The following is a 20,914-nucleotide window of genomic DNA, read 5'->3' as shown; positions in this document are numbered from 1 at the left end:
TCCCAGTGTGGAGCCATGGGTGAGAACAGCCAGTCCAGACTTCTGGGTTGAGGATATTTGAAAGGACTAAGCTGCCACAGAGAAACATCTCTGTGGTGTGCAAGACACGACTCAACACACCTTCTGACTTGGTGCGTTCCTCTTCAAGGACCCAGGCTTCGTGACACAGAACTGTATTTTCCTCTCCAAGTCACACTTGTTCCCTCGGTGTGCAATAAACAATAGTCACACAATTTTGGCTGCCAATGTTCAGACCTAATTTTCAAAAAAAAAAAAGTTTAAAGAAATCACAATCACAAGAGAATTTGAATACTGAAACTTTGGAAGATACAGAAAGAAGGGTTCTCCTGATGGGAGTTGGGATATATGATGAGTGGAGAAGGGAAAAAGCTGAGGGAATTAGAAATATTGCATACCACAAACGTGTTGAGAAGTAATGTCTTAGATGATGAAGAAACCAGACAGTTATAAATACATCCTATAATTAAATTATAGGCGGTGGCTAACTAAATTTCTTGAATAGTATAAAGACAGATAGTGTTACCATAAGTGAAGTAAGAAACAAAGACATAAACATATGATTCTGAGGATTAAGAGAATTCATCCCAGAGGAGTTCTTCTAAGAAGTCCTGGAAATGAGGCATAGGAAAGTGACCTTTACTTATTATGTGTCATCCACATTTGAATATTTGCTCTCATGTACTTGTCAGTACCTCCCTAGAAACTATTCATCAAAGTAATTCAAAACTTACCTTAATTATAAATCTAGATCATTTTAGCAAAGGACTTCTGTTTTGCAGATAAAGCCTAGAACATTTATATTAGTTGCAAACAGTTGACCAGGCAATACAATGCTGAGAAGTTAGGCATCAGCTCTACATGAATACAGAGCCAGGAAGAGGAAAGTTGCTGTCAGTGTTCAATAACTCTTCCATCGATGCAGACTCTTCCATCAGTGTAGACTCTTCCATCCGTGTAACCCTCAAATGTTTCCTCTTACCTCATCTGATCTGGCAATCATTCTCCAGCCAATTATTGGTAATAGTCCTTTAAATAAGTCAATCATAATAGTTGAAGAACCCCCCAGAATCCCCCCTTGTTTCTGTGGCTTTATACTCTAAAAGTAGCCTGTACCAGCCATTCGAGGTCTTTCTGGCTTCTCGAATGCTGAAAGACCGTCATGACAGAATTAATAAAATCCTCATGCTTTTACATCAACTGTGGTGTGAGAGATGGTCTCTTGGGGTGACTCCTCCTGGTAGTTGGACTTCAGGGTTCAAGAGCTTAATGAGTAGGGTGGTTTTAAAATTACTTTGTGTTTGAGATTGTGTGGCTGTCATGTGGAAATGTGGAAGTCAGAGGACAAAACGCAGTCATTCTCTCTGTACATCAGGAAATCGTGTCTTGGGAGCAAAGACCTTTATCTGTTAAGGCATCTGACATGCTGAATTAATTTTACAAAAATAGTTTCAAAATTTTTAACTGTAAAGTGACAATATAACAACAGAATGTACAGAAAACAGAATGTACAGGTATATTACCACATATATACAGTCTCAACACTTATGTAAACATGCAATATTTGTATATATAAGTCTCAATATGAACACATACAGTATTTGAGGCTAGAAGGATGCTTGAGAATGAATTTTAGAATGTGTGGTTTTGATGGCTATTTTTGGTTGTCAATTTGACAATATCTGGAATAAACTGCAATCCAGAAATGGAGGGCACACTTGTTATCCGGCTCTTAAAGCAGGAAGACAACATGCCTTTGATTCAATCTTGAGGCTGGAAGACACAGGTCTTTGATCCTGATATTGAGGTGGAAGGCACATGCCTTTAATCTGATTCTTGAGGTGGGGAGGCACACCTTTAATCTGGGCCACACCTTCTGCTGGAAGCCTATCTAAAGATGATGGCAGGAAGCATTTGTGCGTTCTTCACCTGCTGGTCCTCACCTTGTCGGCCTATCCATTCCTTCACTGGCATGGGAGCCTACTTCCTTGGAATTCCAGCATTTACAGAGGACCAGCTGAGACACCCAACCTCATGGGACTGAGAAAGTACTAGATTGTAGAACTTTCCAGGCACAGCTAGCCATTGGACTGCAGCCTGTAAGTCATATATATATACTCTCCATGTAGAGAGAATCATTCCATAATTTATGTGACTCCAGAGAATCCTAATAGAGATTTTGGTACCAAATGTGGGATTATTTATCTGTGAGAGACCTGACCACTTTGGGGAGCAATGTGGAAAGATTTTGGAACTTTAGGCTAGAAGAACCATTGAGTGTGAAGTGGGATGTTCTTTAGGAGCTGGGAAAATAAAGAATGTTGAGAGCAGCATAAAGGATGGAGGCCTGGCTTGCGAAGTTTCAGTGGGAAGTTTAAAGACTGTATCAAGGCCATTTGCTATTTTGAATTAAAATTCTGTGGTTCTGGTTAGCTGGGGCTGAAGAATCAGCTGTGATACCAGAACTACTGAAGCAAAACTTGGCTTTGCTGGAATATTCGATGTTGGCCAGCTGGAGCGGAGAAATTAGCAGTAATTAAGAAGAGACAAACATCAAGGTGGAATCTTCTGGGAAGTGTTTCCTGAGAATGCAGAGAAGCCGTGTTCCAGAAGCAGCCAAGGTTGTATCTTGTGTTGGCAGCAGCACTTGGTAATGTATAAGCATCACCCAAATGGTGCTGGTTTTGAAGGAATGAAGGGGTCATGAGGAGCAGCTGAGGCTTGGCACTGTGAAAGGCCAGGAGAGGACGCTGGTGAAGGTGCAGCTTCAGTAGCAGTTGAAGGCCCAGGACTGAAGGGGTCAGGCAAAGGAAGTTGAGGGCTGGCACCGTGAAAAGAGCATATGAGAGGCTATTGGTGAAAGTGCAGCCCAGTTGCAGCAAGGAACCCCAGTATTTGGGAGAGCCAGTACCAAGGAAAGACCAGTAAGAAGAGCAGCAGTGTGTGTGGGGTCAGCAGGAGCCTAGAGGACAAGCTGTGTGTGCTGCAAAGGGCAGAGCCCGAGAAGTGACCCAAGACCTGTGAAGGAGTCTAGATCAGGAGTGAATCCCAGATAACTGAACATTGAATTATTGATACTACTGGAGCTTGGTTTTGCTTAGTTCAGATCGTGACTGCCCTGATTTTTCCCTCTTGCACGAACGTATTTTACTGGAGCCCACAGTTGAGAGACTTTGAATTTTAAAAGACTCTGAATTTTTAAAAGAGATTGGATATTTTAAAGGGATGAAATTTTAATGTATTTGAATTTGTAAAGACTGTGGGACTTTGAAAGTTATTTGTTTTGTTTGTGTGAGATCTTGGGGGTGAATAAGAAAGGAAGGGTTGTTGCTTAATAGTGATGTGCTTGTGTGTCAAGTTTGACAAGGGATCAGTTGTGTGTGTCAACTCCACACAAAGCTTGAGTCATCAAAGAGGAAGAAGCTTCAGTTCAAGAAGTACCGCCAATGAGTAAGGCATTTCTCACTTAGTGATCAATGGGGGAGGGCCCAGCCCACTGTGGGTGGTGCTATCCCTGGGCTGGTGGTCCTGGGTTCTATATAAAAGCAGGCTGAGCAAGCCATAGGCAGCAAGTCAGTATGGAGGACACTTCCATGGCCTCTGCATCCAGCTCCTGCCTGCAGGATCCTGCCCTGTTTGAGTTCTTGTCCTGACTTCCTTTAGTGATAAACAGCAATGTGGAAATACAGACCAAATAAACCCTTTCTTCCCCATCGTGCTTTCTGGTCATGGTGTTTTGTGGCAGCAATAGAAACCCTAATTAAGACAGTGGTATGTAGAAAAACATTTGCTCAAATTACCAGGATTAGGGTCAGGGTTCTGATGATTTAGAACTCTATACTCAGGTATTGAAGTGCCCAGATTTAATCTTATGTTAAAATACTCCAGAAAAATGCTAATGCGTCACAGAGAGAACAATAGGAATTTCCTTCAAACCTTCCACTCTGATTTTCAAAACATGGAATCTATTAGGGCTGATATTACCCGAAAGCAACTGAAAACACAAAGCCAAAACCCAAATAGGTTTTAATGATTAAGATATATAAATTAATAAGCATATAAGCTTTAACTAAAAAAAAAAGATCTAGAATCAAGAATAAAGATTTAAAACTTGGATGCAAATCTACCATAAAACCTAAAAAAATACCAAAATATCTAAACTTTTTAGCATATACATTAGGTCTTTTTTTATGTCCAATTCTTGGAATGAAAATATGTACACTTTCACATGTTCCTGATTATGCAGGAATAAATTTATATTGATATAGTATTACAAACAGGTTTCAGATGGCACAGCACAAAATAAACCAGTGATCTATCTTTTGGGGCCCTTTTTGGGGGTCAGGGGAAGACTCCCAAAGACTCCTTGGTAACAACTTTATTGGTTTAATTGCCTACAAAGACCTTTACAACTCGATTCACTCATTTTATCACCAGGGAAGCAGGGGAGTTTCCACTTTTCACAACTAATTTTCCACACAACTTTTTTAGACAGCGATAAAGAGTGTATAATGACTTTGAACATACCTGGACTTTCCCAAATTACATTTGCTTACTCACTGAGGTTTGACTTGTAGAACTGAAGGGTAACTCTTGGAGATGGGGACACAAGACTTTCTGAATTATTTCCACTTTCTATCAGTTATTCCTAGTTCCCTTGCATTAATTCACTTGGCCCTTCAGAACATTTATGATTTGTCCAGTCAACTCACCTAAAAGGTTAGGTTTAGACAGACAAAACAAATCTCTGTGGGTACAAAACCAAGAGTAATCGTTAAGTCAGTTTTCCACAGGCACTGTCCACTATTCATAGGATCTTTAGAAACTATTTGCACAAGGCCAAGGAAGAATTGCTTTATCACTATATCTGACCCACACTGGAGCCATACTAAAACTGCACTTCGGTAGCTAGTCTCAAGTTTGGGCATACAAGTGTCTCTAATTTACTGCATCCACAGTATATGCAACTTTTGATGCTGAATTAGAGACAGCTGACAATGAAAGGCTTCACCACAAGCGTCACACTCGTAGACTTCCTGGGCTCTCACCTCTTTGTGGATCTTCTGGTGGTTGGCGAGGCTGCGTTGTTGACTAAAGCTTTTGTCACACTGCTCACACCTGTAAGGTTTCTCTCCTGTGTGGATTCTCTGGTGCTGAATGAGACCCGAGTTCCTGCTAAAGGCTTTCCCACATTCCTCACATTTGTGGGGTTTATTACCGGTGTGAACACCCTGATGTCGGATAAGATTACAAAGCTGACTGAAACTTTTGCCACACTGCCTGCACAAGTAAGGTCTCTCACCAGTGTGGATTCTCTGATGCTCGATGAGGAACGAGCTCCGACTAAAGCTTTTCCCACAGACAGTGCACAGATAAGGCTTCTCACCCGTGTGGATCCTTTGATGCTGTACCAGATGCGCACTGACACTGAAGGCTTTCCCACACTCCTCACATTTATAAGATTTTTCCTTGGGGTAGGCGTCCTGCTGTGCATCAAGACTGCCGTTAGGATCAAAACTTTCCTTAGCTTCACTGTATGGAGAAGCCTTTTCCCTGATATGTATTCTCTGATGCTGAATTAGTCCTGAGCTTCTGCTGAAGGCTTTTCCACATTCCTCACACTTGTGGGGTTTATCTCCTGTGTGGATTCTCTGATGACGAGTAAGGTTGCAAAGCTGACTGAAGCTCTTCCCGCACTCTTTGCATTGATAAGGACGCTCACCAGTATGGATTCTCTGATGTTCAATAAGAAATGAGCTCCGACTGAAACTTTTCCCACATTCAATACAAAGAAAAGGCTTCTCCCCAGTGTGTATTTTTTGGTGTTGTATAAGGTATGTACTTAATCTAAAAGCTTTCCCGCAGTCAGCACACTTATGAGGCCGTTCTCCAGTATGGATTCTCTGGTGTTCCACGAGCAGTGAGTTCCGGCTGAAAGTTTTCTTGCATTTCGTACAGTGATAGGGTTTCTCACCAGTGTGTGTTCTCTGGTGCTCAATAAGGTGTGATTTCCAACTGAAGGCTTTTCCACAGTCATTGCATTTATGCGGTTTCTCGCCTGTGTGGATCCTCTGATGTTTAACAAGGCTCCTTCTCTGGCTGAAGCTCTGTTTACACTGACTACACTGGTAAGGCCTTTCTCCAGTGTGGATTCTCTGGTGTCTGATAAGAGTGGAGCTGACGCTAAAGGTTTTCCCACAGTAACTGCACTCATAGGGCCTTTCCCCCGTGTGGATTCTCTGGTGTTCAATAACAAAGGAGCTCCGGCTGAAGCTCTTCCCACACTCTGTGCACTGGAAAGGCTTCTCACCAGTATGGACCCTCTGATGCTGAATGAAATGCGCCTTGCGGACAAAACCCTTTCCACACTCTTCACATTTATGACACTTCTCTTCCGAGTTTGGTCTCTTTCGAACATTAGCGTGTCCTCTGAACTTTTTCTGTTCCTGGGTCAGAGATTCACGTGGTATTTCCCATAAGAAGATCCCTCTTTGTTTATCTAGCCTTCCAACAAGTTCAAACGTTTCTCTACCTATAGGATCCTGGTCAATTTCACTTTTGATTCTTGTTACTATTACACCTGGTGGTTCTATGCCTTCCTCAATTTCTTCTTTCACAGCTGGCTCTTCATCTTTATTTCTGTTTAAAACATCTGAAATATTTGTAAATAAAAAAATATGATTATCAGGCAAGCTCTTTCATGGCAAAGATAAATTATTAGAAAAACAAGGTCACAAAGACAAACCAACCTACTAATTAGTAAACATACTAATTAATGTGTGTTTTCTTTTATCTTTTACTATTTCAGTTTTTGGTTTTTTGTTTGTTTGTTTTTTGAAACAGGTTTCTCTGTGTAACAGCCCTAGCTGTCCTAGAACTAGCTCTGTACACCAGGCTGACCTCAAACTCACAGAAATCCACCTGCCTCTGTCTCCCACTTGGATTAAAGGCTTGCCACTACCAGTCCACTACTTCAGTTTTAAAATTAATTCATAATACATATTTATCAAATAATCTTACAAAGAGGCAAGATATATTGCCTAGACTGGCCTTTAAATCTTGGGCTCATGAGATTCTATTTCAGCATTCTTTGTAGATGGGACTAAAGACTATTCTTGGTTTAGTATTAGTTAACATTAGTTATCTGATTAATTTACTGTTGTTTAGTTTTTATAGCAGTGTGACTATCAAAAAAAGAATACCATGGCAAGAAAATAGTAAGTTCAGGAACTTTAGGATGGGAAAGCATTATTGGGATATGAGTAGACAAATAGTTGAGAGACAAGAACACATGAGAGGAGCCTAGGGAGGATGAAAGACAAAGAGCCTGAGATTCTACAGTTAATTGATTAACCAGAATTTACCGACTATCTAAAGCACGCTAAATGTTAAGTTCTGAGCTAGGATTCAAAAATCAGACACAAAGTACTACTAAAGGGAATGACGTTAAGTGAAACTGGAGAGAAAATACTAATAAAGATGACAAGTTATTAAATAAATAGCAGCACCTAGAATAAAGAATTGGGATATCTATTCATAAGGATGAAATAAACTATATTCATAGTTGGTAGAAAAAAGTAAAAAATGTAGTCTATGCTAGATGCTAGTAAATACTATAGAAAAGTGAAAGATGGATCTTTAGAGTAGTAGCAAAAAATAAACTTAGGAAAAAATGTAATTATAAAGGTACAAGATTAGAAAAAGGAATAGCAGCATACTCCTATAATCCTAACACTCAAAGAGACTGAAGCAGGAAAACTACTGTAGTTTGAGGCTACCTGTACTGATGAGATTATATGTCATGCTTCTATGTCTTCCCATCCTGTGCTCATAATTAAATTATCTCCAACAGGCAAGCGGACTCAAAGTGGGTCTCTCTAGAAACCCCGAAACGGAGAGCTAGTTAAAGTGGATGCGACTAGAATGCGGACACAGCGTTAAAAAGAACAGAAGCATGTAGGCAGAGGAAGAAAGATTGGCTGGCCAAGGAAAAGATACGGCAAAAGGTTATATGGACTGAGTGTTACACCCTCTCTTGTTGCAATCCTAAGCCCCAATGTGTTAATGTGTTAAGATCTGAAAGAGGTCTCTTTCTCTCTCTCTCATGAAAATATAATCTTTATTTATAGAAATAAAAGTGAATGTAATCTTAGCACCAAGGTGTACACACACACACACACACACACACACAAAGACAAAAAACTTACTGTGATAATTTTGGAATCTGCCCACAATGTAAACACCAAAACCATTATTAGAACATATACTAATGTAAATGTGGCCTATAAACAATATTATGCACTTTGAAGTCTTAAATTTTTATGTATTTTTTAATTTCATTTTATATTCCACCACAGTTCTTCCCATCTCCACCACTCCTGTCCCCCTTCACATCCCTGCCAGCTCACCTCCTGTCTACTCCTCCCAGAGGGTAAGGCCTCTCATGGGGAGTCAACAAAGCCTGGCAGATTAAGTTGAGGTAGAACCAAACCCCTCCCCCTGCACTAAGGCGGAGTATGGCATCCTACCATAGGGAATTGGCTCTGAAAAGCTAGTTCATGCACCAGGGATAGATCTTGGTCCCACTGCCAGTGGCCAGAAGGGGGTTCTCTTAAAAAAAGACAGGTTTGGATGAGATCAGGGAGTGGGGTCTTCAGAATAGAATACAGAGTCCTTGTGAGAACAAAGACAAATATCCTCCTCCCCATGTCACATGAGGACAAAGAAGGCAGTCATTTTCGCTGAAGAGGATCTCCATAAAGAATTCAGTTTATCAGCACCTTGAGCTTGGATTTCCTAGCCTATAGAACTAGATAAATAGAGGCTGGAGAGATGGCTCAGTTGTTAAGAGCACTGACATCTCTGCCAGAGGACCCAGGTTCAAATCCCATCACCCACATGGTATCTCACAACTGTCTGTAGCTCTAGTTCCAGGGAATCTGACATGCATAGCAAAACACCTATACACATGAAAATAAAAAACAAAAATTAAGAAGAAAAAAATGCTTAGGTTCTGTGTGATGAAGGACATACAGAGTAGCATGAAACAGCTCTCGTTAAAAAAAAGAGAGAGAGAAACCCTGTCTCGAAAACAAAAAACCAAAAAAAAAAAAAGAAAGAAAAAAGATAGATAAATAACAGTGTTTATACCATCCAGGCTACAGTCTTTTGTTATAGTACAATTCCTTACTTTTTGATACTGAGTCAACTTCTCTTTTCAGTACTATTCTGATCAGCTATACTGATGCCTATATATTCTATCATAGATATGGCCCTGTTAAAAGAAGTTTCTTCCTGGATTAGACTAGCATTAAATAAGGCTAATGATATGATAGCTGCGAAGATATCTGCTGAGGGAAACATGAAAGTAAATCAACTTCAGACCTGTAGTTGTGACAGTTTTTCAGTAAAGGACCAGACACTCCAGCTAAATGGTTCCTGCCACTGCAGCTCAGAAGTATTGAAGACATTACATCGAGGAATGGTTCGTCTCTTTAAATAAAAATTGCTTTATGAAAACAGGCTGCGGGACAGATTTGATCTGTTGGCCACAGTTGATAACTTTACTATCTAAAAAAATTATAAAATGGTCAGTTTTCTCGGTTAACAAAATGAGAGAATGGGGAAGAACTGGAATTTGTAGGCCTAGTGCAGCATTTAATAACTGCTAACTGAATGAATACATTAACTGGGGAGAGAACATGGCCAGAGGGGGTTAAAAAACACGGTCACAGTTCAAGATTTTGTAGGCTCAATGCTTCTCAGTTCTGACAAGATCCACTGAGTCAATAGCTATCAGCTGTATCATCAATGTAGTTATTAAGATTTTAAAGAAAAATCAACATGAAAAAGTTGATATAAAAGGATTGGAAAGCGCTGTTTGGGAAGACAGATGGGATGGAGGAGAACACTGCATTGGACCAGTAGGATAACAGCGGTCTCTGGGTAAGGGAGCACTGGTCAAGGGAATGGAAGTGGGGTCTGTTGAAAAGCATGAAGAGACTGTGGCAGGAGAAAATATGAACAGTGAAATATTTAAGATTAAATAAAGAAGAAAGCCTGAAAGCATAAGATCACCAAAGGACTCGCTGCTCTACCTTTGCCAGTGTGTGTATTTCCATATATGAGATGCCGGGAGGCTGGGCACTGCCCTGTTCTGTCAGCCAGGTACCCTTCTGATACCCTCCATGGAGCTGGGCTAGCAGTGAGCCAGGCACACCATGGCATACGGCGGGTGCCATCTAGAGGCTGAATTTGTGAAGCTCTAATGTGGCAGAACCATCAGCAGTTTTAAACACATACCAGTACAAAATCACCTTGGCGGTCAGCGCCTACTTTAGCACGAGGCAATAATTACCTAAGAGAGAGAGTTTTTAAATTAACATGTAACTTACTCAGAAACATGGCCATTCATGCTCGGCTTTATAGTAGGCACTGAAGACATCCATTGAGAAAGAGAGTGCTGTCCTCAATGCTGGCCAGTGTAATGAGAACTGACATAGAGAAAGATTTGCAGATGGACAGAGGTGGAAGGCAAGGCAGTAAAGAGGGGTACTAAACTGGGCAGAGAAGATCTCCAAGATCTCAACGGATTATCTGAGACATGTCAGACATAACCTACATTGTTTCCAAAAAGAAGAAAACTGTCGATCTGGAGTTCAACAGAGGTGACAAAAAAAAAACATCAATCAATACTTTCACTATTTTTATTATCTGCTAGTCAGCATTTGAAGTACTTTACCAATATATTAGCCCAGTAATAGAAACATGTCATTACCATTTCTGTTTTGTGAAGAAAAATAAAATGATTTCCCCCACAGTCAAATCTGGCAATGGAAGAGCTAGGATTTCCATACGAGGTAGTCAGATGCCACATGACATTTCTTAGGTGGGACTTAGCATCCCACACCAGCAGCTAATGGCCTAGCACAGGTTAGGTCCTCTGAGCAAACGGCAGAGTTAGGAAGGAACACAAGCAAACACGGAGAAGCACGAAAGAGTTTCAAGCAAACCATGTGTAGTGTGGTAAGCCTGAAATCCCAGCAATTTGGGTGGTCAAAGCAGGAAGATTGAGAATTTGAAGCCAGCCTGGGCTATGAAGCAAAAACCTGTCTCAAAACAAAACAATAAAGAAGTCATAAAGACTCAAAAAGGGCTAAAATAAGTTACAAAGAATCTCCTGTATCTGGCAATGAGGTTGTTAATAAATTCCTGTAGAACAACTTAAGGAGACTGAGGAGCCAAGACAAAATACAGAGATATCAAATGATAAAAATGTACAATATATACATGAATTTATAAAACCCTGGTGGGAAAAGACACATTAAATCACTGGGAACAGCAAGAAGAAACCACTGGTTCACTTAAACTTCTTTTTCCCCAAACTGGGCAGACCATGATGTAAGCCTATCATAAGAACAGAGGTTACGAAGGGCAACATGCTGGGGATGCACCTCACTGGCAGAAAGGCTGCTTAGCATAAACAAGGCCCTAGGTTTGACCCCCAGAAACATCCTCCCAATTTCTTTAAGTAGCAAGGAACCAAGAACTGAGACTACCGCTCAGTTTCTGGTGAAAAGATGGAAGCTGTTTTCAGGGTGTGTAGACGAGGGGCACAGGAGCTAAGAATTCATGTCACTGAACTCTATTTTGTCTGTGAAATAGAAGGTGAAGCCCACAGAGTGATGGGGAAATTTTAAGTTTTGAAATTGCAACTAAAATTAATAGGAAAAGAAGCTTATCACATACAAAGAAAGTTGTTGCGATACAAACCCAATGTAAATTAGGAGACACACAGGCACACTATGGTGGGTATGATGGCGTATGCCTTTAATCCCTTAGAAATTCCCATCACATAGGAAGCAGAGGTGGGTGGAGCTCCATGACCTCCAGGCCAGCCTTGTCTACAAAGTGAGTTCCAGATCAACAGAGCTACAGGGTGAGATCCTGTCTCAAAACAAACATGCCCTCCTCACTAGATACTTATAGGACGCTGATTCTTTAGTTAGGGAAATTTTCCTGCGGTGCCTGGGTATTAGGTAGAAGGGGGCGAAAGGGACAGATTTTCTAATATATACAAGATTTGAAATTTGCATAATAAATATAGCATAATATCAAAGTGGCCAGACAACATGCTGCTGATTAGAAGAGACCTTCCCAAGTCAGGAAGGGGCCGAAACCACAGGGAAGACACAAATACACCCAGAGGCAGGAAGGACATCAAGAATGAATAGGTGTAGGTGGAAAGGGGAAGGAGAGATGGCAAGGCAAGCTACAGTTAAGCTCCACCGGGGCAGGAAGCAAGCCTGTTTCACCTCTTTATTTAGTTATCGTCAACAACTGTTATTGATATAAGGAGTCAGAGAACAGAAAAGTGTGTTTTCAGACACACTATTACATAATTGTTATAACAATTATGACCAGGATCAATGCTGTGAACACTTACTAAGCATGGAAAGCAGGGTGCCTGGACCCTACATGACTGAGATCCACGGGGGCTCACTTACTGACTAGGTTAAGCAAAGACTAAAAGACTCCCCTCCCCACCAACCCCACCGAAAAAAAAAAAAAAACAGTTAACAGATGATGATAGTAAGGAACAGAATGGGTAGTGAAAGACTGGTGACACAGGGGAGCGGCACTGAAGAGCTGGGAGAACAGCTAACTTTGGTCTTCCAGCCTTGAGACAAAGCAACAGGAAGGAGGAACGAGCAGCCCCCACTTGAGGCCTGCCGGAGAAATGGTGTCCTTGGGGCTGTGCCAGGTTTCAGTGTAGGCCAGGAGGGGTAAGGAACACTGTGTGAAGAAACCCAGGCTCCAGAAGGCGGTGAAAAGGGGTGGGAGGAAAGCAGTGGGAAGACGGACCAGGAAGAAATGCACACAGCAATACGGGTGTGAGATCAGGAAGCTAGGAAACCCTGCATTTTGGTTACAAAGAAGCTAGGGATAAGAGAGTCATGAAAATCATTAAGGGCTGAGAAAGCTGAATCAGAATTTTGGGAGGAAGCAGTATTGACATTAGTAATACCGGTTGAAGCGTTCTGACCATGAGTGTTAGCAACTTGTTAGATGTGTTAGAGAAACAACACAGTCTTACCGAGAGAGAGCAGGTTTCCATAACTGTCCATCACGACATCTCTATACAGGCTCCTCCGCGCTGGATCCAGATAATCCCACTCCTCCTGGGTGAAGAAACATAGCCACACTCTCAAATGTCAGCAACTGCCGAAATAGTGATTTCGGTGGTCAGTTCCGGTTGTCTCAAGGCCAATTCTACCAATGCTATCACTTACCATGGTCCCTTTCACTAGGAAGACAAAGCAAGCAAGAGCATCAAAAGATGACAATTCTTGGAACTGACAGGTACAGCCAGGCACCCTCAGACTGGAAAAGAACTGATTTGAACCCGTGCCTTCCAAACTGAAGGCCCTTCCGGGTTTAGATATTACACAGTAATGGCACTACTATTTTAATTTTAGTTAACAGCCTCGAGACCTCTCCAAACTTCTCTCACCTCACAGTCCCTCTCTAATGGTCTACCCACACCAGCTTGTGACCCAATTCAACTCAAGTCCATTAGGTCCCTAAGCATCCACCTTGAGTTGGGACATCATGCCAGCTGCAGAAGACAGGGGAGAGAAAAAAAAAAAAAAAAGCCTCGCCTGGGAAATTCACAAATGAGAACTAACTTGGGGCAGTTTTAATTTTCTCCAGCCGATTTATCACATTGCTCTTGGAAGAAAAATAAAAAAGAGCCCGTGGACAGTTTGTACGTGAACTAACTGCACCCTGAAGGAAGGGGTACATGGGCGGTTGGCTGGGGTCCTCCCTTAGAGCTGGCTGCCAGCAGATGGGGACTGGGGACTAGGTGATGCGCGGCCTGGTCATCTTCGGGAGCGGCGAAATAACGGAGAGCTCTGGAAGGCGCAGCTCACCTTTGGCTCCAGCAGTGGGCTCGGGGTCGCCATCTCCTCGTTCCAGAATAGCAGCCACACAGCAATGGTGCTCCGGTGAGGCCTAGCCGACCGCTGGAAATTAGGCCCCGCCAAGACGAGGCTCACTCGATGTGTCCGGTGAGGTCCTGCATCGGTCTCGGAGCGGTCACGTTCCTAGGGGCATATCAGACATTGCGCCTGGCTGCCCCCCAACTCCGAGCCACGTCTTCTGCCGGGCTGTGCAGTCTTTCAGGCTTCGCTGTAGTCTCCTTGTTGCCAATTTCTCCACCTCACAGTCAACAGTGCTACAACAGACCACCCCCTGAACCAGAAGGCGTTACCCCGAACGGTCACGGAACCTCTCCAACTACAACTCCCAATATGCACCGACAGCGCGCCACCGCCTTCTTCCGCAAATGGCAACTGGACTACATTTCCCGGTGTGCATCGGAATAGGCCACCACGGGGACCGCTGCAGTAATCTCGCATCTGATTGGCTGATCGGGTGTGCCAGGGAGGTCGCCAGTCGAAGATGGCGGCGCTGTGTGTGTACCGGTTTGCTAGCAGAGGCTGGCTGTGGAACGCTGCCTTGGCTGCACGTAGGGACTTTTGGTCTCGATCCAGGTAAAGCCGAGGGTTTCCCAATGGGTTCCGTCCCACGAAAGTCGCCAGAAGCTGAGGGACGAGCTCAGAGGGTTAAGATGGGACGCTGGTCGTTAGACTGCAGAAGTCTGCGTGGAGGAGGGATCCGAGCGCAAAGCTTCGGCCTGCGTTTCCGCGACAGGCAGAGCCTCTCCTAATGGGAGCACTTTTCCCTCCCTCCTTCCTTTCCTTAGTAAGCAGCATCAACCACGTGTCAAAGGCACACTGGACGGATCAACCTAACATGTGAACCTAGGTCCTCAGTAAGCCACGCTCCTTGGCGGGGGTGTATGTGTTTAGCAAAATCAGAAATAAAGGCTCCCGCACAACGTTGTGTGTCTCTCCCCCACCACCGTGCTCGCTAGCGGTCCCTCCCCCTGCGCTCTTCCGCCCGCCTCTCCTATTTCATCGATGCATACAACAAATAGTTTGTAAACGCCTTCCATTTCTCTTAAGTGTGTGCAGTGCTCCAGTCTCTTTTCCACGCCGCAGCACTGTGACTCGCGAAGGACCTGAGGACCACCGAAGAGGTGCACACACACGGTGGCTGTAGACTCCCTGCTTACCTAGTTTCCCCCACTGCATCATGTGGGGTCCATCTCTGATCTAGGTAATATTTAGGGCATGGAAACTTAACCGCTGGGACCTAAGGGACAACAAATATCGTAGGTTCGGATTTTGAGTCATCACCTCCTGTCTTTAATAGCTCTCATTTGGTTCATGTCAAATGTCCCCAGTTAATGTTTCTGTTATTCACTCAGCAAATATTTTAGTGTCTGCTATATGGTAGATATTAAAGGTACAGTGGTTAATTAGATCAAATCCTTGATCTCGTAAGAGGGGAGCCGTTGATGTTATGTTCATTTTCAGTTACCTGTTCTGTAAGGTGTAAATAGATGTATATATGCATAGAGAAGAGATTTCTGCAGTCAGGCTAATTCCAGCTAATTCCATCTCTCTATAGCCCCCTCTCCCCCCTTTTTAAGTGAAAACACAAAGGTCAGTGCTGTTTATTTATTGTCAAGCACCATAGTTCTGGAATAGAATTTTAAACCGTAAGGTATGATTTCTTCCAGGATGTTCATACTCAAGATTGCTACAGCTATTCATGATTTAAGGTTGCTCAATATGTTTTTGAAAAATGTCATTTGATTCTTTTTTTTTAGAAATTGGGTTAAATATGTTAAGTAGTGCAGACATATTAACAATATTGATAAAATAGTGTAAAAAACTGATTCTTCAGTCCACGAACATGGATGTCTTTGCATTTATGTGTGTTTTCTGTTTCTTTCATCAGTGTTTTCCAGTTTCTGGTGTACAGATCTTTAACCAACTTGGTTATTTTTTTTCCTAAATATTTTCTTTTTTCCTGCTATTGTAAACGAATTTAATTTCTTGATTTTCTTTTGGAATAATTTATTATTTCTCTAAAGAAACTTGATTTTATTTATGTATATATGTGTATATATGAATCATACCCTTTGAAGCCAGAAGAGGGCATCAGATCCCCTGGGACTGGAGTTATAGGTAGCTGTGAGCTAGCAAGCTGGTGTGAATGCTGGGAACTGAACTCTGGAAGAGCAGCAGCAGCAGCAAGTTCTCATAGCACTGAGCCATCTCTCCAGCCCCAAAGTACTAACTTTTTTTTAAATGTTAATTTTGTATCCTGCAACTTTACTGGGTTGGTTTATTAGTTCTAGCAATTTCTTGTATGTGTTGCACAATCTGAGGTTTCCTTCTGAGAGACTCTTGCCATCTGCAGAGACAAATTCATTTCTTTGTAACTTGGCTGCCTTTTTCCCTTTTTCTTTTCTCGAGGCTCTTATGTCTTCTAGTATGATGTTAAAGTGCAGAGGTTGAGGCAGGAGAATGGTGAGTTCAAGGCCAGTGTACATAGGAAGGACCCCTTCCCTCCCCCAATAAAGTTCTGAGACTGAGCATCCTTGCTTGTACCTCAGAAAACTGTTTGTTCCCCCATCCATTGTTATTTTATCTGTGGGCTTCTAAATTATATTTATCAGCTTGTGGTAGACTCTACCTATTTTGTTTAGAGCTTTGATCGTGGATGAAGGTTAGGCTTTCTATCAGACACCTTTTCTGCTTCTTTGGAGATGATTATTTGATTTTGTTACTGTGGCATATCATTGATTTGTGTATATTGAACAGACTTTGCAGTAAAGAAAGTGTCCTATTTAGTCACAGTGTAGTCTTTTAGGTGTTACTGAATTTGGTTTGCTTCTGTTTTATTGAAGATTATTGCATCTCTGTTCATCAGAGAGATTGACTTGTAGTTTTCTTGTGCTATCTTTGTCTGGCTTTAGCATCCTGGTTTTATAAAATGAATTTGGAAGTATTTGTTCTTCCCATTTTAGGGAGACCTAATGTCAGAGGGCTGACATTAGTTCTTTTTTGAATGTGTTATAACATGAAGATACTGGATTCCAATCTTTATTTGGGATTTTTTGCTGTTTTGTTTTTCTTCAGTCCCTTATTTGCTGTTGACTGGCTTTTGCTTTCTCCTCTTTCTTTTTTTTTTCTTTTTTCTTTTTTTTTTTTTTTTTTTTTGATTTTTTGAGACAGGGTTTCTCCGTAGCTTTTGGTTCCTGTCCTGGAACTAGCTCTTGTAGACCAGGCTGGCCTCGAACTCACAGAGATTCTCCTCTTTCTTGATTAGAGCTACATGTCCCTAGGATTGTAACTGCTTAGTAGAATGGCCCCCTCACACACAGCAAGGAACTGTCCAATAAAAAAAATGAGAAGATATTTGGGACTGAGAAGTTCTGATCTTGTAAGTGAGGTGGTGTATAATCAAAATTGAAACTTGTATAGGATAGGATACAGTGGGCAGTGTAGACTGCTGTGAAGATCAAAGGGACTTAACATTTGATTAGAGTGTCAGGTTAAAGTTCTTAGGACTTACAGGGTAAGCATAATTTCCATAAGTAAAGATATAGCAAAAGGATATATAACCTGAGCTAACAAGTGTCAGGAAAGTGGAAGTGTATTTGGAAAACAGAATATAGTTTGGTTTGTACAGGCCTGTAATGTATATAAGAAATTTGTGGGAGGTAAATTTAGCTATTGGAGATAGCTCTTGGAAGATATGTTGACTAGTTTTATGTCAGATTGATACAAATTGGGGATAGCTCTTGGAGGATATGTTGACTAGTTTTATGTCAGATTGATACAAGTTTTAGAGTCATTTGAAAAAAGGAGCCTCAAGTGAGAAAATGTCTCTACCAGATTAGCCTGTGGTACATTTTCTTGATGGAAAATTGCGGGAGGATCCATCTCACAGTGGGTGGTACCACCCGTGGGCACGTAGTTCTGGGTGAACCATGGGAGCAATGCAGTGAGCAGCAGCTCTTGGGGGCCTCTGCATCAGTTCTTGCCTCCAGGTTCCTACTTTGAGTTCCTGCTCTGACACCCCTCAGTGATGAACTGTGATATGGAACTGTAAGATAAAATAAACCCTTCCCTCTGCAAGTTGCTTTTCGTCATGGTGTTTTATCATAGCAATAGAAACCAAACTGAGACAGAGGATTAAGGCTCCTAGATAGAACAGTTTGCTTTATCTTTGTTCTTTACTTAGTTTTAGAATTCTTACATGTATGTAAAATATATGCTAAACTTTCGTTTTCTTTTCTAAAAATTGATTCAACTGTATGTGTCTGAAGGGTAGGTGACCATTCTATCTTTTCTGCTCTCCACTGTGTTCAGAAAGTCTCAAGTGCAGAATATTTGATTTTGATTGCAAGGCAAGATTCAGTCCAATGTTTATTAGCTTCATTATCATAATCAGCCAAAGATTCACATGTTTACTTTTGATCATTTCAGAAAGGAGAAGGAGCCAGTGGTGGCTGAGGCAGTGGAAGAAGTGAAGACAGAACCTGTTTTGGTGTGTCCTCCCTTACGAAGCCGAGTGTATACACCTCCTGACGATCTCCAGAGTCGCTTGGAATCCTGTCTTAAAGAAGTTCTTGATTCATCTCTTCCTAGTAATTGGCAAGATATCTCCCTGGATAATGGTCATGTGAAGTTCAGACTCTTGGCACGTTTAGCTGATGACTTGGGCCATGCAGTGCCTAACTCCAGGCTTCACCAGATGTGCAGAGTCGGAGACGTTCTTGACTTCTATAATGTTCCATCAGTTCAAGACAGATCTAAATTTGATGAACTCGTTGCTGGTAATTTGCCTCCCAATTTGAAAATCAGTTGGGGTTACTGAGCAGGTCAGCAGTTACTGCATTGAGATGTTGTACTTTCCTCACTGAGGTGGCCGACACTTGTGAAGTGTTTCCCTTCAGAGCTCTTCTCAGACCTCCCTTTACTTTTTTTCCTATAGAAGAATACATCTTTTTCTTCATGGAGTATCAACAAAGAAAACATTTTCACATTTGCTAAGGCTATTCCCCCAGCCCCCAATAAAATCAAGTTTTGGTAATTTATATAATGTTCTTATTCTGATGTTTAAGATAGGAGGGCATCTCAAGTTCAGATGTTTCTTTGTCCGTTATATGGATAAAGTAGTAGTTGCAATAAAATATTCCAATCTTATTAAAGCTCATAGGTGTGGGATTATTATGGATATGCAAATGAGGAAATGTGTTAGATAGTTAACGGAATGTCTGCTATACATAGGACGTTTCACTGTGGTTAGTCCGTGATTAAAGATGAAAGAAAGTACACTGTATTCTGGGTTCACCTCTTGGATTAAAGCAGATTCATTAAAGTCTGTTGTCTTTACTTCTTGAAATTTACTTCATTGTATCTATTATTTTCTTAAAATGAGTGGTAGAACTGAAAAAAAAAAGACCATCTCACAACTATTAAGTTTTAAAGAGTTATTACCAGATTCTATATTGCATATTCTCAAAATGAAGCATATCTCAAACCATCTTTTCTATAACCTTAAAAGGTGGCCTTAGGGTACCTATGTTTAGTTATTAGATTAGAACATCTTTGTACTTTGATGTACTTAGTTTGTAGAAATTGTTTAAATAGATTTCCAGATAGATCTGAATGTAATTATATAAAATACTGTTATAGGAAGATTTTAAGCATAAGAAATTGTTTATTCTCTTTCATTTGGGAACTTCCTTGAAGAAAAAATAATCATCATCATTAATTGCATATATAAATTTCAGCAGATTCACTGGGAAAAAATAGTTGAGGTGGAGGAGATGGCTTGACCTGTAAGCCTGACGACCTAGGTTTAAATCCTGGTACCTATGTAAAAAGCTGAACATGGTCACATGTGCCTGTACTTCCCGATTAGAAAGTGGAGACAGCTAAATACCTAGAGCTGGGTGGCCCACTAGTCAAAAAAGTGAGGTTCCCATTCAGTAAGATATCTTACCTCAAGGCAATTAGGTGGAGAACAGTAGAGAGAGGCAGGTCCTGCTCTGGCCTGCTCTGTGCACACGGGTGTGATAGGGGAGTGTCATATATCAATCTGTTGATTTCATTGGTTAAGCAATAAAGAAACTGCTTGGCTGGCCCTCATAGGTTAAAACCTAGGTGGGAGGAGTAAACAGAACAGAAGGCTAGGAGAAAGAAGCTGAGTCAGAGAGTTGCCAAGATTCTCCCACTCCAGGCAGCTGCAGGTTAAGATCATTCCTGGCAAGCCAGCTCGTGAGCTACACGGATATTAGAAATGGGCTAGTCCAGGTGCGAGAGTTAGCTGAGAAAAGGCTAGATATAATGGGCCAAGCGGTGTTTAAAAGAATACAGTTTCGGTGTAATTATTTCGGGTAAAGCTAGCCATGGGGGCGGTCGGGTGCCGGGGACGCAGCCCACCGCTCCTAATTACAACAGAGTGGCACCCAACGTGCTAATGAACTCGTAAAACCTGAGAGGGCTTAAAAAGGAGAGAGAGAAAAAAATAAAAATAAAAAAAAAAAAGGAGAGAGAGAGAGAGAATTTAAGACAGATTTTTGCTGTTGGTGGGTTGCCTGCTGCAAAGAAATTGTCCTGACTCAGCAACAGGAAAAAAACTGGCTGTTTTAAAATGCCGGTTTTCTGGGCTGTGCCGCCATTGCGATCTCTGTCTGGATCCTGCGGGAGACAGAGCTTTTAAATGGAGCATTTGGAATAATGTGCTACGGCTTGGTTGATGGCAATGTGGACTGCTGTGTGCCTGGAACTGTGTGTGGCTCAGGGGCACCAAATGGCTCTGAGGCAGGAGCTGCTCAGCTCTGCCATGATGAACTGTGCTGGTCTCAGGCAGGAACGACCATAATTACCATAAAAACAGTGCTGTAAAGGTTTAGACTTGACCGTAAACAGGCAGTACCGTATTACCCCTACATGGTGCAACT

At 41.8% G+C, this 20,914-nt stretch overlaps 2 protein-coding genes across 3 annotated transcripts; one reads left to right on the top strand and one right to left on the bottom strand.

Annotated features, from left to right (window-relative positions):
* Positions 1-3,754: 3,754 nt before the first annotated feature.
* Positions 3,755-14,319, bottom strand: Znf189 (zinc finger protein 189). Of its 2 annotated transcripts, none has more exons than XM_041657886.1 (3): positions 13,953-14,319; positions 13,115-13,199; positions 3,755-6,670 (listed from the first exon to the last, which is right to left on the bottom strand). In XM_041657886.1, exons 1-3 carry the CDS (start codon positions 13,983-13,985, stop codon positions 4,962-4,964), a joined length of 1,827 nt encoding a protein of 608 aa, XP_041513820.1. In that variant the 5' UTR covers positions 13,986-14,319; the 3' UTR covers positions 3,755-4,961. The 2 variants fall into 2 exon arrangements, with proteins under 2 accessions (XP_041513820.1, XP_041513821.1); XM_041657887.1 differs by having other exon boundaries at positions 13,115-13,196.
* Positions 14,320-14,454: 135 nt separating this feature from the next.
* On the top strand, positions 14,455-19,354 carry Mrpl50 (mitochondrial ribosomal protein L50). Its single transcript, XM_041657314.1, has 2 exons — positions 14,455-14,576; positions 18,432-19,354. Exons 1-2 carry the CDS (start codon positions 14,485-14,487, stop codon positions 18,820-18,822), a joined length of 483 nt encoding a protein of 160 aa, XP_041513248.1. The 5' UTR covers positions 14,455-14,484; the 3' UTR covers positions 18,823-19,354.
* The last annotated feature ends 1,560 nt before the right edge of the window (positions 19,355-20,914 follow it).

This window comes from Microtus oregoni, unplaced genomic scaffold (assembly GCF_018167655.1).
Source record: "Microtus oregoni isolate MIOR12 unplaced genomic scaffold, Mior012 000008F_ref0000371, whole genome shotgun sequence".
NCBI lineage: Eukaryota > Metazoa > Chordata > Mammalia > Rodentia > Cricetidae > Microtus > Microtus oregoni.
This window is presented reverse-complemented; position numbering and strand designations above follow the sequence as displayed.